The sequence below is a fragment of the Bufo bufo genome, chromosome 7, assembly GCF_905171765.1.
Source record: "Bufo bufo chromosome 7, aBufBuf1.1, whole genome shotgun sequence".
Classification (NCBI taxonomy): Eukaryota; Metazoa; Chordata; class Amphibia; order Anura; family Bufonidae; genus Bufo; species Bufo bufo.
In genome coordinates, this window is record NC_053395.1 from 186,152,604 (window position 1) to 186,170,884 (window position 18,281).

The window sequence follows — 18,281 nt, forward strand, 5'->3', positions numbered from 1 at the left end:
CGTAACGGAGCAACGGAGTGCTGTCCGCATCTTTTGCGGCCCTATTGAAGTGAATGGATCCGCACCCGAGCTGCAAAAACTGTGGCTCGGATGCGCCCCAGAACAACGGTCGTGTGCATGAGGCCTGAAGCTTATATTATACCGGCAGACAATCTTTCAGATCAACGCTAACAAGCATTCATATGAACGCTCGTAAGGGATGATCTGGCAGTGTAATACTGCCGCCAATTACTGGATAGACGAGCAAACGCTCGCTCATCGCGTAATTGGAACCTTTCAACAGGTTTAAAAATACTCATTTGCCAGCGGCAGATCGTGCTGTGTAATCACAATCTGCTGCCGGCAAACAGTAATTCTGTATGGGGACGAGCGATGGCATTAGCGATCGCTCCTCCCTACACCGTGGAGCAGATCGCTGCAAGTAATAGCAGCAATCTCCTCCAGTAATGTACAGGCGATTGCCGGGAAGGAACAATAGCCTGTGTGATATGAGCTTAATGTGTATAGGGAGCTCCGACTCTCCCCCAAAATCATCTGTGAATATCTTTGCCCAATCCTTTTGTTCTCCTGGGAGATAAGCCACCGCCACAGAAGTGTCTGGCTGAAGTTTTCTCCATTCTCTCCATAGAATACACGTACATTTGGGGGAATCAGAAGACATAGCTGTTGGCCAAATGATCATTCGGTTGACAGCTACTGAATGTGGAAGCCTTTAGTCATACACCTTTGATAACTTGCCTGACAGCTATCCCAACTCCCCCATGCGCAGACACTCTTGGCTCAGTGGAGTGTACATGCATTCTCAGTAGTGAGAGGCGAGGAAGCAAAAGCCAGACTACTCAGGCACAGCCTTATCTTCCATGAAAACAAAGATCAGGCATATTGATATCCTGCAGCCCCTACTTTCTCCTCTGTGTTCATCTGTCTGTGGCTTCTCCCATTACATCTTACACTAAACACAACCCTGTATTTATAAAATTTTAATAATAATAATAATGAATAATTAAAAGTTTTAATAGAGTACCCTGAGATACATCTCCATGTGAATAATAGAAAGAAGAAAGCAGCATGGAATAGGTTAAAGGGGTACTCCCACCTGGGATTTATGGCTTATCAATAGGATATGTCATAAAGATCCAATAGGCAAGGGTCCTGCCTCTGGGACCTGCTCCTATCTCCTCAAGAATGGGGCCCCACTGTGAATGAAGAGCGCACCATGCATGCGTGGCTTCCTCCATTTCAAAGTACCATTGCCGTAAATGAAGAAGTGGCTGCACATGGTGGATTTATGCCATATGGTATCGATAGGCCATACGTTTCTAACTGGGAATACCCCTTTAAACCTATATAAAACCCTTTATACAATGCTGCAGTCCTTCTTCTATGATTGATGAAGAGTGGCTATTCCTACAGTCAAAGTATGGCTCCGTCTGGGCTCTCCTAAGATCTCCACATTAAGTCCTAATTAGCTATAAAGACATGTCTATTTTAGTAAATGCTTGAAATCTGAAAGTAGAGACCAGCGGGGACCTGGGAGACATTGGCACTGGAGCGGCATGGGATCTGTAAAGTTTTTTACTTTCCTAAGGGTACTTTCACACTTTGGAACTGCCTGCCGGATCCGGCAAAACGTATGCCAACTGATGGCATTAGTAAGACTGATCAGGATCCTGATCAGTCTTAAAAATGCCTGATCAGTCAAAAAAATGCATTGAAATGCCGGATCTGTCTTTCCAGTGTCATCCGGCAAAAACGGATCCGTCATTTATTTTTTTTCACCTTTTTTTCAGTCTGCGCATGCGCAGACCGGAAGGACGGATCCGGCATTAATATATTCCTATGGAAAAAAATTGCGGATCCGGCATTCAGGCAAGTCTTACGTTTTTTTTTGCCGGAGATAAAACCGTAGCATGCTACAGTTTTCTCTTTTGCCTGATCAGTCAAAATGACAACTGAAGACATCCTGATGCATCCTGAACGGATTACTCTCCATTCAGAATGCATGGGGATATGCCTGATCAGTTCTTTTCCGGCATTGAGCCCATTTGACGGAACTCAGTGCCGGAATAGAAAAACGCTAGTGTGAAAGTACCCAAGCCAGTCTGCTCTTATATATATATACACACAGTACAGACCAAAAGTTTGGACACACTTTCTCATTCAAAGAGTTTTCTTTATTTTCATGACTATGAAGGCATCAAAACTATGAATTAACACATGTGGAATTATATACATAACAAACAAGTGTGAAACAACTGAAAATATGTCATATTCTAGGTTCTTCAAAGTAGCCACCTTTTGCTTTGATTACTGCTTTGCACACTCTTGGCATTCTCTTGATGAGCTTCAAGAGGTAGTCCCCTGAAATGGTTTTCCAACAGTCTTGAAGGAGTTCCCAGAGATGCTTAGCACTTGTTGGCCCTTTTGCCTTCACTCTGCGGTCCAGTTCACCCCAAACCATCTCGATTGGGTTCAGGTCCGGTGACTGTGGAGGCCAGGTCATCTGGCGCAGCACCCCATCACTCTCCTTCATGTCAAATAGCCCTTACTTTCAAAGTTTTCCCAATTTTTCGGCTGACTGACTTTCATTTCTTAAAGTAATGATGGCCACTCGTTTTTCTTTACTTAGCTGCTTTTTTCTTGCCATAATACAAATTCTAACAGTCTATTCAGTAGGACTATAAGCTGTGTATCCACCTGACTTCTCCTCAACGCAACTGATGGTCCCAGCCCCATTTATAAGGCAAGAAATCCAACTTATTAAACCTGACAGGGCACACCTGTGAAGTGAAAACCATTTCAGGGGACTACCTCTTGAAGCTTATCAAGAGAATGCCAAGAGTGTGCAAAGCAGTAATCAAAGCAAAAGGTGGCTACTTTGAAGAACCTAAAATATGACAGATTTTCAGTTGTTTCACACTTGTTTGTTATGTATATAATTCCACATGTGTTAATTCATAGTTTTGATGCCTTCATAGTCATGAAAATAAAGAAAACTCTTTGAATGAGAAGGTGTGTCCAAACTTTTGGTCTGTACTGTATATTCCTAGCTGGACAACCCCTTTAACATGTATCAATGTTTTGGAGTCCGTAATAAGTGAATGTAAGTACCGTACATTAAAAACTTTGCAGCATGGGGAAGTTTCCTCTTCTTACATTCTGCACTGAGAGAAACTGATCACCAATGCTTTAAGGCCTCTTTCACACGAACTAAACGGATTGGCTCCGGATGCGTTCAGTCAGTTTTGTCTACGATTGCGTTCTGTTGTTCAGTTTTTTCCCGCGCGGGTGCAATGCGCTTTGATGCGTTTTTCACACGTGTGAAAAAACTGAAGGTTTACAAAAAATATCTCTTAGCAACCATCAGTTAAAAACGCAGCATGCACTTGCTAGCGGATGCGATGCGTTTTTCACTGAAGCCTTATTCACTTCTATGGGGCCAGGGCTGCGTGAAAAACGCAGAATATTTAACATGCTGCGATTTTAACGCAACGCAGAACTGATGTGTGAAAAAAAAATGTACACAGACCCATTGAAATGAATGGGTCAGGATTCAGTGCAGGTGCTATGTGTTTACGTCACGCATTGCACCCGCGCGAAAAACTCGCTCGTGTGAAAGGGGCCCTATAATGAGTGACAAGTCATAATATGCTTTAAATAATGAAATACATCTTAAGAGGCAGTCGCGGACACTTCACCAGCCGGTTACTGGAATTGCACTATTCACAGTGGTCCATGAGAATTTCATAGTATCTCCAATACCAGACAATATTTGCAACACACACTGCAAGACATAAATCAGCCAAGTTTAATGCCGCTGGATTGTTAAAGCACAGACTTCTGAAAGCCGTAATGTGGAAGGAATCAATGAATAATTTCCCCATGGATTTCTGTAACCCACAATTCATGAACTGTACGTGTGACTGAACAAGGAGGCATCACAACCAGGAATTTTCAAAGCTGACCAACAGCTAGATATGGAAAAATGTCCACCCTTACTACTTTAGACAGTTCGGAAATATCCACAGGATATGTAATAAATGCCTGATATTTGGGGTTCGTCTGGAACCCCCACATATTGGCAGTACAGGAGTCCCCTGACCCCAGATCCACCTAGTGAGGTGGCATTATAGATCACATTTACACTGCCAGGTCCTGCCAAAGTGCAGAGGATGCGGCAATTGCAGAGAGAGCAGAGCCTCTAGGTGTAACGGCAACGCCCTCGTTGCTCCTACAGGCTAATTTGCATATATTAAAACTTTATTTCTCTCAGCAATGCGGGCACATATGAACATGGGACCAACACAGATGTCTTCAGCTGCCAAGCGCACATGGAACAGGTCAGCCAGTGTCAGAAGTACAAATATGCTGACAGATGCCCTTTAAATCTATGGGGTTAGAGAAACATAAAGCATGGTGGGACGCCCTGCCATGAGACTAAGGCAGATTTACTAAGACTGGAATTTCACATCTCAATTTTAGTAAAAAGAGTATTGGTTGCTGGAGTAAGATGCGCCATATTAATTAAAAGGCAGGCCTCCTAATAAATTCAGGGTATTTTCCAGCCGTCCATAAGCCAGAAATTCAAATGTACGCCAGCTATGAGCTGGTATAGATGTAAACTATAATTCGTATAAATTTTTGTAAATACGGCGGGCTGTGTCTGCTCATGCCCCCTTCTGCTATGCCAATCCCCTTTTCACAGCACTACTGAAAAGTGCTGACCAGCTCAAAGTCACAAATTATGACACAAATATAGCACGCAACATAATTTTGTGCCGTTTAGAAAACCCCTTTAAAAACATATGTATGAGTTCATTTATCAAACTGGTGTAAAATAGAACTGGCTTAGTTGCCCATAGCAGCCAATCAGATTCAACCTTTCATTTTCCAAAGGAGCTGTGAAAAATGAAAGGTGGAATCTGATTGGTTGCTATGGGCAACTAAGCCAGTTGTACTTCTACACCAGTTTGATAAATTACCCCAATAGAGGCAGATTTAGGAAACTTCCTAAATTAAAAAACTCTTTCTTGCCCTTAGCAACCAATCACAGCGCAGCTTACATCGAAGAAGACCAGAATATGAAATGAAATCTGTGCTGTCATAAGTTGCTATGGGCAACACAGTTTTCATTTTAGACAGCTTTCATAAATGTCCCCCATGATTAATTTGAAGTAAAGATATCAGTTTTATCGGCAAACCTTACTCTTTGAAGTCGGCAACTTAAGGTGCTCGTAAAGATTGTGCTTGATGGGGCAGGTCAACGGGCCTCATGCCTGAAATTGAGGGAGATTCAAACTGGAATTATGTCATCTGATTGCTATTGTTTATGGTAGAATAGGCCGGGACCAGAGCTGCCTCACTGGCACCTGCCTAAGACTGCATGTTCGGGTGATCTCAGAATATGATAAGACATTTCAAATGAAATATCTTTATGTGGTTGGAAGATCTGGCTTTTATCATATACCAGACATAGCCGATGGTCAGGGTCTCTGGTAAACATTACCTTTAATCCTAGCTATAAGTGATCCTGCAGGATCTCCCACTGCCGGCAGCATCTCCACTTATCTGTCCACGTACAACTAATGCCTAGTGGACAGAGTAAAACGCACGGACACACCAAGGCCTTGTTCAGATTTTCGTTTTTCACTGACGTGTGCTGTCTGCATTTTCCACAGAGAGCACATGTACCCATTGATTTTAATATCTGTTCACACATCAGTATTTTTTTTAGTGACCATGGGTCAGTGAAAACAATCACAGAGATCTGCACTACTTTGGTCCATGATACAGACCAAACATGCCCTATTGAAGTCTATGGGTCAGGACACAACTTGGATGGTATGCATCTTTGGTCCGTGTTTAGTCAGTTTTTTACTGACCACTGATAGAAGAGGCTTTAGAAAATAATTTGCAGCTAAGCCACGTCTGTGGAATATGGTTGACACATGAAGGGTAAAAAACGGACACACGGACCAAATACGGGTCCTCCACGGACATCTTCACGGATGAAACACTGACGGATTTTTTCACGGACATCAAGCAGATACTGAAATGTGAATCAGGCCTAACCAATAATATGCAAGCCGTTTATTTCACTCAATCAGGCCCCAATATATTCTATGTTCAAGCAAAGATGAAACAACCCCCTCTCTAAATTAGTAGCACCATTTTGATTCCAGGCAGGGATATTCACCCAAAAGTGCATGAAAAATGGTCCAAACACTGCCCAGATTAGAGGACAGGTTATAAACTTAAGTTAGGTTGAGGGCCAACCTAAGACCCCACCATTGCGAACAACGTGGAGCTCAAGGATCTTGTTCTCAGCTGGAAAGCAGAAGGCGTATAAGCCGGCTCCATAGAATGTGATCATTTACTCTCCCATTCAAGTCTACAGCTTTTTGACAAATAACAGGGACTTGTTCTCGGGCAATGGGGGGGTCCCAAAGGGTTGGAGCACAGCTCAGTCCAATTCAATTAAATGGGGCTGAGCTGCAATACCAAGCACAGACACTATCCAATGGAGGGCACTGTGCTTGGTAAGCTGCAAGGAGGCCACAGCACCCACCGGAGCACCGCAGTCTCTTCAAACACTCAGACAACCCCTTTAAATGTAAAGATATATTGTTCTGTAAAGCTCTTTTATTCTGCAAAATGAGGTTTTCCCCAGTAGTGATATCAATCTTTAGATCACAAAGGTTCTTATTGAGATCAGATAATATACACAGTATATATGATCCTAACCATTTACAATATTACTACTTATGGCTACAATCTCAGATTGTAGGTTACATTGTAGCAATAATCACGGTGTGAAAATCTGGCCTGATAGAACATGTTCAATGACATAATGTTTGCTTAGGGTTACAATAAGTTTTACAAAAAGATCAGCCCTACAAATATTTTTATATGTCTATTGTCTGGTTCCCCAAAGGTGAAGTGGCCATACATGCTCATTCGGCCAACACCTTGGGGGAGATGAGGACACCCCTTACACATTAGATGGTTGTCCGGTTCTGACAAAATTGGTGGGTTCTTCCAACATCTCTCTAATAGGCCTTAACTATCATTATTTAGGCACGTACATTTTTTCTGCACACCACCTCTTGGAATGTCTGTCAGGCATGTGCAGGCAAGATTGGACACACTTCATTTGTGTCCTGGCCAGACAATATGCATCTTGTCTTTGTATTTATTTAACCAGACCCTGCAGATAAAAGCCTTATCAGTGTCAATGTGCCAGTGATTTGTTAGAAAAACTGCCCGTTCCTATAACAACGTTGTCATCAAAGTGACGTAATGGCAGAGTACAAGATAAGAGGGTAGTGAAACTTCCTACTAGAGCCAGTTTGACAGCGACAAAAATAAGTTTCCATTATTCAGAATGCGAGCATTTCCTCCCCAACTATATATACACATGGATGCAATTAGTACCATGTATGAATACGGTATAGTACTGCGTTAATATGACCATAAACATTGGAAAGCTGAAAGTCATCGGGCCGGCATTTGTTGCCCCTGATACATGCATGTTCAGATTGAAACAGCTGGGTCACCAGAACCTGAGAACAAGCCAAATGGCTGGAAAAAAAAGATTCCGTCTATTTTCCAGTGGGATCTGTCATCAGAGATACCATGGTTTTTGGCAGGATCTACTGGCATAAAAAATAACTTTGAACACTTGCAGGTATGAACTAAACCGTTAAGGTTGAATGATCTTATTTGGGTTTTTATTTAATTACAGTAGGTTCCAAATTCAGTGCAGATTAATTTCATACCACATCACTATAGAGGATGGAGCCAAGTTTTTCTATGACACAGTACCATGCTTCCTTTCTCACATCCATGGAGTTAGATCATAACATTATGGCTCCTTAGAGCCACCAACAGGGAGCGATTAGGAGTTCAGTGAATACAGATTATTATTGAGCATAATGTGAGCTGTATGAATTGGTGACACGAGCTCCCTTTAGTGGAGGCTGAAGGCAACCAACATTTTAGACTTCAGCTCTATGGATGTGTGATTCAAAACCATGTGCAATTGGCTAAAGGTGGGCATAGATGGTCCAGAGGGTCTTTAAAGAGACACTTCCATCAATATTTCTTTATTGCATATTAACAGTCTGTATGTGAATATTCTATGTACTGTTCTTTATTTTTAAAAAAATGTTTTTGTTTTGTTTTTTATATTTCCTGTTGTGGTTCTTCAAAAGATCACTGAGTTTTCCAAAAACTTTTCACAGGTTGTACAGACAGCACTCCATATGCTGTCCGCATCCGTTGCTCCGTTCCGTGGCCCCGCAAAAAGGCACACGGGCGACTTCCATCTTTTGCGGCCTAAGGCTACATGCACACGACTGTGAAAAATAGACATGTGATGGACATTTTTTTAACAACCATCACACGTCCATTTTAAGACCAATGGCAGTCTATGGGGTTATTCACACGTCAGTTTTTTTTTACGGCCAGTGAATAACGGACGTCAAAAAATAGAACATGCTCTATCTTGTCCATTTTTCACTGACCGACTGCCCCCATACAATTGAATGGGTCAGTTTTTAACGTCCATTTCTCAGAAACGCATCAGTGAAAAAAATGTCCGTTAAAAATTGACAGTTTATCCGTTTTTAACAGACTTTTTTTTTTCATGTAGCCTAACACTACCAGGGCAGAATTGCAGAAATTCTGTACTGCCCATGACCACTTAGATGTCATACGTTCTTATCCAGGCTTGGACTGGCCCACAGGGGTACAGGGGAATCCCCCGGTGGGCCCCTGAGCAAGGTGGGCCCCTAGTCTCCCACCCCCTGCACAAGTGGCACATAACACATTAGATTTAGTACACTACATACATATATTCAATGTACAGCACCTCAACCAGCTTATGTTCATATAAAAAAAACTTGTTAGATTATTTATTATATTTGAATGTATCCGTACGGTGGGCCCCCAAAATAAATTTTACTGGTGGCCCCTAGGTACCCCAGTCCGACACTGTTCTTATCTGCTACATTTCAAAAATGTCTTGGCTCAACTAATGCAAGTTTATGAAGGGCATAACCTTGCACATTCTTTGAGAATAAACCAAAGCAACCGCCCTACTGCAACACCTTGTACTGCACAGCATACAGTGACACAAGGTAGGGAGCAAAACAGCCATCGGCTATATGGGATCAATACAGCATAAATCAAGCATCATAAAGACTGCTATAGCCTGGGCAGCTAGTAAATCACTAAACCATGCGGAATGCAGAAATATTTCCCTAGCAATCATGGCTCTAGAGACAATCTAAGTCATTCAGCTGTGTCAGATAGAATGCGAGATTGAAATTCATAAAAAATTTACTGCAGGTCAAGGCCTCTTGCACACGAACGTTGTATGCCCGTGGCTGGATTGCAGCCCGCCTACGGCAGGTACGCAAAACACGGGCACCGGCCCGTGTGCACTCCGCATCACGGATGTGGACCCATTCACTTGAATGGGTCCTCAATCACGGAGATGCGGAACAGAAGCATGGATCGGAACCCCACGGAAGCACTACGGAGTGCTTCCGTGGTGTTTCTGTCCGTGCCTCCGCACCGCAAAAAAAAAAAAATAGAACAAGTGCGGACGGATCACGGACCCATTCAAATTGCGGTCTCCAATGCACGGAACGGATGCACAACTTTTGTGTGCAAGAGGCCTAATACAGAGCAGGGAGTGGTTCCTTTTACTGCCTCCGGAAAGATCCATCAATAACTGTTATTGGACTGAATCAATGGTGATATTTAACCTCTAAACATATAACACATATACAGTATGTATCAATGGCAGCCATGTAAAGGATCGAAAGCAAACACACAACTGAATGAATGAAAGAAGTGACAACAAGCAAAGTACCCGCTCACCAACATATAGATCGGTGCAGGGACTGTGCAGCTGGGATTTTAAGTTGCTAGTGGGGGTCTCTGTCTTTGAAGCCCCCTTCCCCTAGGAAATGGAGGCGTCGGGGCAATTGCAGTTTGCTGATCAGATTCCAATGATATTTCTGATTAGACTGAGAGGCTGAATTAATAAAGATGAATTAATGGGAAAAAAAAAGTATAACAATAAGGAAAAACTTTTATCAGTAAGGATGCGTTCACATCTCCGTTTTGGAGATCAAGCACTAATGCCGGCTGTCCGCTTAAAAAAAAAAACATTGCATGCAACGGTTTTTGTCCAGCCGAAACCTGGTATATATTCCGGAAATCATCCAGAACACCACCAGACCTCATTGCAGTCAATGTGGATCTGGAAGTGAAGTAGAGGATCCAGCAGGCACCTCTCCTGACGGAGATCTGAATAAAGCCTAGATCTTCAGTCTCAGGCTACCCTTCCCCCCCTGGGGCTGCTATTGCAATGGAGACCTTATCCCCCCACCTCAAAACATAGGAAGGATTATACAATCATAAATGGCTTTCTAACATGTTGGAAAATCTTATTGTAGGAGTTTGAGCACCTCGAGTGACAATCATACCCTTGTGTATGGCCGCCGGCTTATGTGACCTGTTACCAGACAACCTGCTGTCATTTCGGTGCATTTCTGAGCAGGTGAAATCTTCATATTTACTTGTGCCAATTATTAAAAATTAAAACAGAATCCAGAACATTGAATCCTTGTGTAAAAGATTCAAGACATAGCTGAAGTAGTAAGGGATGGCATAAACCTTCATAGAAGAAAATCTTGTTGATAGTGCCTTGGGTTTTAATGGGGGGAGTAGTACATTCTTCAGTCCCATAGTCTGCAATAGTCGGCATTTTCTCCTCCAACTTAAGCCTGTTGAATAACAAAAGGCTGCCTGCCTCAACACTAGGCCAAGTCATTGAAAGCACTGACCTTTTGTAGTCCTGGAATTCTCTTCCAGCCAATAAAGACAACTCCATGTACACGTAGGTAGGAACGACACTGCCCTGTGCACTGAACGGACCAGGAGATTAAATACTGCACCTTACAGTGCGCTTACTATATAAACCTCGTGTTCTACAATGTACTATGTGGGTTACAGTGCAAATTTGAATAGACAGATTGCAATATAGGAAGACAAATCACTTACAATATGTGATACATATGTAGAACTAAAAGGGGTTGTCTCACCTCCAACGTGGCATATCCTACCAACGTCAGATAGGTGAGGCTCCTACCTCCTTGGACCCGCACCTATCTCTAGAACGGAACAAGAACACACCGTGCTGCGTGTAGCAGTTTTTGTCCGGCTGATTTGCGGCATATTTGCCGGATCTCTGCCGGACTATATTATAGTTAATGGGGGCAGCAGGCAGTCCAGTAGCGTCCAGCAATTCTCTGCCTGAACAGCCTGCTGGATCTCTTACCGCATAAGTGAAACTAGCCTTACTGATAAAAACGACTTTACAAATTTGGTGAATCTTGGCCAAATCTACCAATTTCAGCAGGATCGGCTGACCACCCAATGTGTATAGGGATGTTCCTATCCAGTGTCGGACTGGGGTACCTAGGGCCCACCAATAAAATGTATTTTGGGGGCCCGCCGAATGGATACATTCAAATATAATAAATAAATAAACAAGTTTTTTATATAAACATAGGCTGGTTGAGGTGCTGTACACTGAATATATGTATGTAGTGCAGTAAATGTGTTATGTGCAGGGGGTGGGAGACTAGGGGCCCACCGGGGGGATTTCCCTGTACCCCTGTGGGCCAGTCCGAGCCTGTTCCTATCTATGATGTATAGCCATCTTTACATTGCAGAACAGGGATCATGGATTCAAATTTGACCTTGGACAACATCTGCAGGTGGTCTGTATGTTCTCCTTGTGTTCGCATGCTTTTCCTCCTACACTCCTAGCTCATCTGGCTCCACTTGAAATTGGTCCTAGCGTGTGTGCAATTTCTTTGCAGGATTTGGGTGGGAATTACTAAAGTAAGGACATTCGTCAGTTATTTCTTTAACATTTTGGAGGCCATCAATGTGTGGTCAGTGGGCATCCAAACCCCAGGACTCCAGAGTGGACCAGCAGTGTACTGCTGATAACAGGGGTCTGATCCACACAAATGACACATCGATTGAATATTTCAAGCAATATTAAATGAAGTGATGTAACTTTCCTGCTAAAAATAAATATTTAGCAAATACTAATAATAAAGAAGATAAAATGAGCACCAAAGCCACATCGGACGTGCATTTCCGAACCGCCCTTAGATTTCCATTCTAATCTTACAGTGGAGTTTTATTAGAGAGCTGGCAGTCAGCACATAGAGAAATCACTGGGGTGTGAAAAGCCAGTGCAAGCACATTGAACAATGCAAACATCCGTGGATGGGGGAGAGAGACTCTCTAAAGAATTCCCACAGGGACAAAGTACAAAGTGGAGGCAGGGTTGATAGAAGGGGGAAGGGGGCAATTAACCATTTAAATGGGAATATAATTACTGTGCTTGGGATGGGAATCCACTTGTTCAGTGAAATGTATTTATCAAACATTGCAGGTATAATTAACACTTCCAACTCACAGGCAACCTGTAGGTACCCCTCCAGTATGGGTCTGGGTGCAACTTAAAAAGGTTAAATTAAAAATAAATCTTTGCTTTTTCTCTGGGTGATTTGATTACACGTATTATGTGTGGGAAAATACAGCACTGAACATGAAAATATATAGGGGGAAATTCATCATTCCCCCACTGGCATTTTACACTGCCCTCACCAGGCCTATGGCTCATGCACACTCCGTAGTGCTTCCGTGCCTCCATTCCGCACCGCACCTTCCGGATTGTGACTCATTCAAGTGAATGGGTCCGCATCTGTGCACAAACAGCCGGTGCCTGTATATTGCGGACAGGCTGTTTGCAATACGGGCACGGCCGAGCAACAGCCGTGTGCATGAGCCTTTGGAAAAGGGGGGCATGTAGTGGGCAGGGAATGAGCCCCGACTCATTCATCATTATTTATTCCAGAAAGTGGAGTAAACAATGGCTGAAATCAATTTCGTTTTGGCACACAAAGAGCCGTGTGAGGCATGTCATATATGACATAAATGACATAAATGACATGCCTCCTCTGGCAGCACAGGCCTTACCAAGATCTGGCAGCAAGCGCTGGTCTTAAGAAATCAGGGCCATAATGTTTTTTGCTTCATTGGGAAAGGTGGGGGGGGGGGGGGTAAAAACAGCAAAACAAGATGCTTTTTCCCTTCAGTATTAAAAAAAACAAAAAAAACAGGTATTTTTTGTGGTTATTCTGCGTTCATTAGGGATTGTGCCCAAGCTAAACTAGGTGTCAACACTGCCATACAGGTATTTTCACTGCCATTGTCCATCAGGCCTGTGAGTTTACTAGGCCTCAGTGACATCACGTGTTGTGTCATCCATTGACTACTAGTGATGTCACAGATACTGGGCCAAGCCCTTGTTGGTGATTTCTCCTGGCTCCTTCATAAACACGCAAGCTAAACTTGACCAGCCATACTACATTTTTTGGTGGCATCATAGTTACAGTGGTTTTGTGGAAACCTGGGCTTACCAATGAATGGCAAATCATCCTGGTTATATAATAGGATGGATACTACATAAATACTGTAGACAGGACTAGTCTCTGTTCACTTGCCATCTTGGATTCCACTGTAAGAAAAATGACAACAGTGCCATATCCATCACATGTGCCAACAGTGCCTGATGGACCCCAATGACTTATGATGGGTTCCTTCGGGTTCCACTGCAGTGTTCACCAATGTGATGGGATGAATAGCACTGCACGCTGCTCTACTCTTCCCATCTAATCTGACGGATCTTCAAACGATGGCCTCTGACTGCAGTGTGAATGCGGACATATTGTTCAGAAATGTGAGGAAGCTGGGTAAAAACTTGTGTGGGGCTATGAAGGTAGTCATATTGGTTGCCATCCAGCCTTCCTACAGATATAACTAAGAAGATAGCTGAATACCTGGTACATGCAGACAACTCAGGGAATTACATTTAATGGTGACTTTTTGAGGCAATGCTCTTAGGGCAGCAACCTGTGGATTTCTAGCTATTCTGTAACTGTGAGCTGCAACCAGATGATGAGACCGGTAGTCCTCAAAAATCCTAATTTAGATCCTATGGTCCTGCCCGACAGCCCTCATTCATTGCATACTGTGGAGTCATTTTGCTCTGTATGTTTTCCTTATACCACATTTTCCAGTCTTTCTGGATGAATATCAAGAAGAGAGAACTAAGAAAGCTATAAAGGGCAACGTCTCATATTATTCACCCGTTTAATCATTTACTCCGCAGTTTCAAAGTCCACCAACCTAAGCAGATGTTTGAAAACTACAATAGAGACTCACTTTCTAAACATTGGGTATGAAGTGCTGTAAATGACTGATCAGTGGCCTTTTTCCCCTGTGCTCTGAACACAATGCAGGTAGTCAGCTCAGCCCAGCGTCACTGTATAAACTATGCAGAGCCTATGGTCTTACAAGGAGCAATTTTACAGAAGATTCAAATATCAGGTTCAATCTGGACTCTCATTGTAGCCTAAAGGATGCAGCTTACAAAGGGACCTGGGCAAAGGGGTTCTTCACTCAGGACATCCATATGTAATTGTAGGTGTTGCTAGTTCTTCTTGGTTTGTAAACCATTAATAATCTAATATTTTAGATAAAAGGACCCCCTTTTATCAGCCCAAGCAGAGGGTGGTGGTTGACTGCCAGGGTTTCAAGCCCTCAGATCAACTTCTGAGTAGTTTGATTGAATAACACACACTACAGGCAGCCTCTCCCCAAACTGAAAGAGACTGCACTCAAATGCAAATAATACAACACTTTGGGTTTACTATCCCTTTAAGAATTCTTGCAGAACCCCAAAGCTGCCGACCACTACCAGAACCAGTGGTCATCATGGCCCAAATCTCACCCAGAAGGAATCTCCCTGCCTGTTAATAATAATTCAAAATGATACCAGGTAGAAAACCTGTCCTCTGCTACAATGTGACCGCCAACATAGGACAGATACATTGTTACACTGTCCTCTATCTCCAGCACAGGATAGACACATGTTGCACTTTATCTCCAGCACAGATACATGGTTGCACTTTACATACACGGTTGCACTTCATCCCCAGCACAGATACATGGTTGCACTTCATCCCCAGCACAGATACATGGTTGCACTTTATCCCCAGCACAGATACATGGTTGCACTTTCTCTCCAGCACAGATACATGGTTGCACTTACAGCCTCTTGTCCTCGGGCTCCAGCTGCCGGTGCATGGCCAATGAGAAGCCGAATAGACTCCCCGGTTCTCCCTTCTTCAGGATGAAATTCTCAGTATCCAGGTTAAAGGCAGTGATGCCCGCGCCCAGCAGAGCCCCCGAGCACAGCAGGTAGAGCCATGCCATCCTGCCCTCAGCCGCCATGTGTGCCAGTCCTGTGCCCTCTCCGCGGCTCAATGCTGTCCTTGTCCTCCGGAGAGATGGGCTTTTATAGGAGCAGACCCCGCCCGGGGGTAAGGTCTCTTCTCCGGGGCTTCCCTCCCCGGCTTCCGGGCTCTACAGCAGGTGCTGGCACTGTGAGCCCTGCCTGATAGTGCTGTGTACAGTGCAGAGCTAGGGAGGGGCTGACACAAAGCACCGAACCTGGGCAGGGAGCCAGCTCCAGGTGAAGGGCGTGGGCACTAGGCTCTCCCTGTGCCCCATCTATGCTCCCTGTGTATTACACATATGTACTCAACACTCAGAAGCTGCCTGTCTTGTTTTGGACTTTGTATCCTTTTTGTGGCATCTTTATCAAATAGTTTTTTTATTTTTAATGAGTTTTATAAATATACAAACACAAAATATGACAGACTGGTCGGTTGCTGTCCTGTTGCGGGAACTGAATCAGAGGGGGTTGTCTGGCTTCAGCAAATGTCATTTATCATGTAGAGAAAGTTAATACAAGGCACCTACTAATGTATTGTGATTCTCCATCTTGCCTCCTTTGCCGGCTGGATTCATTTTTCCATCACATTATACGCTTCTCGTTTCCATGGTTATGACCACCCTGCAATCCATCAGCAATGGCCGTGTTTGCACACGATAGGAAAAGGTGCCAACCTGTGGGCCGGCACTTTTTCCTATAGTGTGCAAACACGACCACCACTGATGGATTGCAGGGTGGTCATAACCATGGAAACGAGAAGCGTATAATGTGATGGAAAAATGAATTCAGCCGGCAAAGGAGGCAAGATGGAGAATCACAATACATTAGTAGGTGCCTGGTATTAACGTTGTCTACACGATAAATGTCATTTGCATGCACAATACATTTTTTGCGGGTCAGATGTGGAGCCATTCACTTCAATGGGGCTGTAGAAGATGTGGACAGCACACCGTGGGATGTCTGCATCCATATGTCTGTTCCATGGCACCAGCAAAAAAATAAATATATAAAAAATAGCAAATGTCTTCTTGTCCAGACAAGGATAAAACAGTTCTAGAGGGCAGGATGTTCCTTACAGCAAAACGCAGAATGCACACAGCCAGTATATGCGTTTTGTGGATCCGCAAAAACAGCTATGGCCGTGTGCGCCCTTCCAATCATAACCAAAGCAAATAAAGAAAAAAAGCATGTGTTTTATGGCTTCTTCTTTTTTTTTTTTTTTTTTTGCTAGCCATGGGCTTATTTTTATTTATTTATATTTTTACAGGAAAGTATGCACCGCCCACCCCCATGGTCATTTCTGATGCTGATCATTATAAAAAAAAAAGCCATTGTACAAAAAACACCATGTAAAAACGCCCTAGAAAAAAAATATAGAATGGTGATCCCAAGCCTGCCATCAGTGATGGCCAGTTTGCATTGTTCGCCCGCGAACACATGCGGGCTGCCATCTTTTCTCACAAGTCCGGCGAGGCACAGGTAAGCCCTTACCTGTGCCTGTGCCGGTCTGAAAACAAGTGCGGTCAGCGGGAGCAGGCAGTTCAGAGAACAGCCCGATGAAGGCCCCCAGTGGCTGTTCTCGGAACTGCCTGCTCCCGCTGACCGCACTTGTTTTCAGACCGGCTCGCGGCACAGGCACAGGTAAGGGCTTACCTGTGCCTCGCCGGACTTGTGAGAAAAGATGGCAGCCCGCATGTGTTCGCGGGCAAACAATGCGAACTGGCCATCACTGCTTGCCATTCCTCCCCACTGAATAGCCACTGGAGTGCTGGCAACACTCATTGGGGGGTTCATCAGTGGCACAACTAGAACTGACTGGGCCCCACAGCAAATTTTTGAACCCCTTCCATTCCCCCATCCCAGCAACCTCCTTGCGGCTAGTCAACATAGCTCTCTCAGACCAGTTCAGACTGTTTCCTACACGTATATACTGTGTATAATCCTGAGCATCCGTTATGCACATTTTGCATCCAATTTTGCCATTTCTGTCTGAGATCCGTTTTTTGAGAAAGAAAATAAGTACTGCATGCAGAGCTTTTTTCCCCCATCTAAAATAACGGATCTCTGACAGAAATGGCTCAAATGGATGTCAGATATACACAACTGATGAACAGGATCCATTTTTTTTACAGGATCAGTTTCATTTTTTGCGGTACGCAAAACACGGATGGGGTCCGTGTGCGTTCCACAATTTGCGGAACGGCACGGACAGCCTTTAATATAACTGCCTATTCTTGTCCGCAAAGCGCAGACAAGAATAGGACATGTTATAATTTTTTGCGGACCACAGAACGGAGCCCCGCAAACGGAGTGCTGTCCGCATCTTTTGCGGCCCCATTGTAGTAAATGGGTCCGCATCCGAGGCGCAAAAACTGCGGCTCGGATGCGGACAAAAACAACGGCCGTGTGCATGAGGCCTTATAATGAAAAGATCTGCAATCTCCTAATAAACTCCAGCACGTTACCTATGAAGTGCAGCTCGAAAGTGGCGGAACTGAAAAAAGAGGACATGCAATATACATATATACAAGTATTATCTGCAAACATCCAGAGGTTAAACGATACAACTTCTCACAGCTGGAGGTGTGTTACAGTATATCCAGCCTATGTAATCCTGTGGGAGTCAGACACATCTTTTCTGCTCTGTTATGTTGCTAGAATGTGTCATTGAAGGTAAAATGGATCCGTCTATTCAAATGGTAAAAACTGTAATATGACTGCATTTTGTGAATATTGGCTGTATTCACACTGGTCAAATGTGACTCGGAAATCCTGAAGTTCGATGACCGATAATAGGCAATAATCTTTATTGCAAGTCAATGGAAATCCCGCGACTCTGTTCACATGAGTAAGAAACTTTCCCAGAGATTAAGCCCATTGATAA

The 18,281-nt window shown here is 43.7% G+C and overlaps 1 protein-coding gene across 2 annotated transcripts in view; it reads right to left on the minus strand.

Annotated features, from left to right (window-relative positions):
• Positions 1–15,540, minus strand: part of ITGA6 (integrin subunit alpha 6) — a 74,332-nt gene extending 58,792 nt beyond the window's left edge. Inside the window, exon 1 of one of the 2 annotated variants that reach the window (XM_040441120.1) lies at positions 15,212–15,540. In XM_040441120.1, coding sequence (XP_040297054.1) covers positions 15,212–15,393 — 182 coding nt within the window. In that variant the 5' untranslated portion in view covers positions 15,394–15,540. The remainder of the gene's footprint in view (positions 1–15,211) is intronic. The other variant, XM_040441121.1, reaches the window with a different exon arrangement.
• Between the last annotated feature and the right edge of the window lie 2,741 nt (positions 15,541–18,281).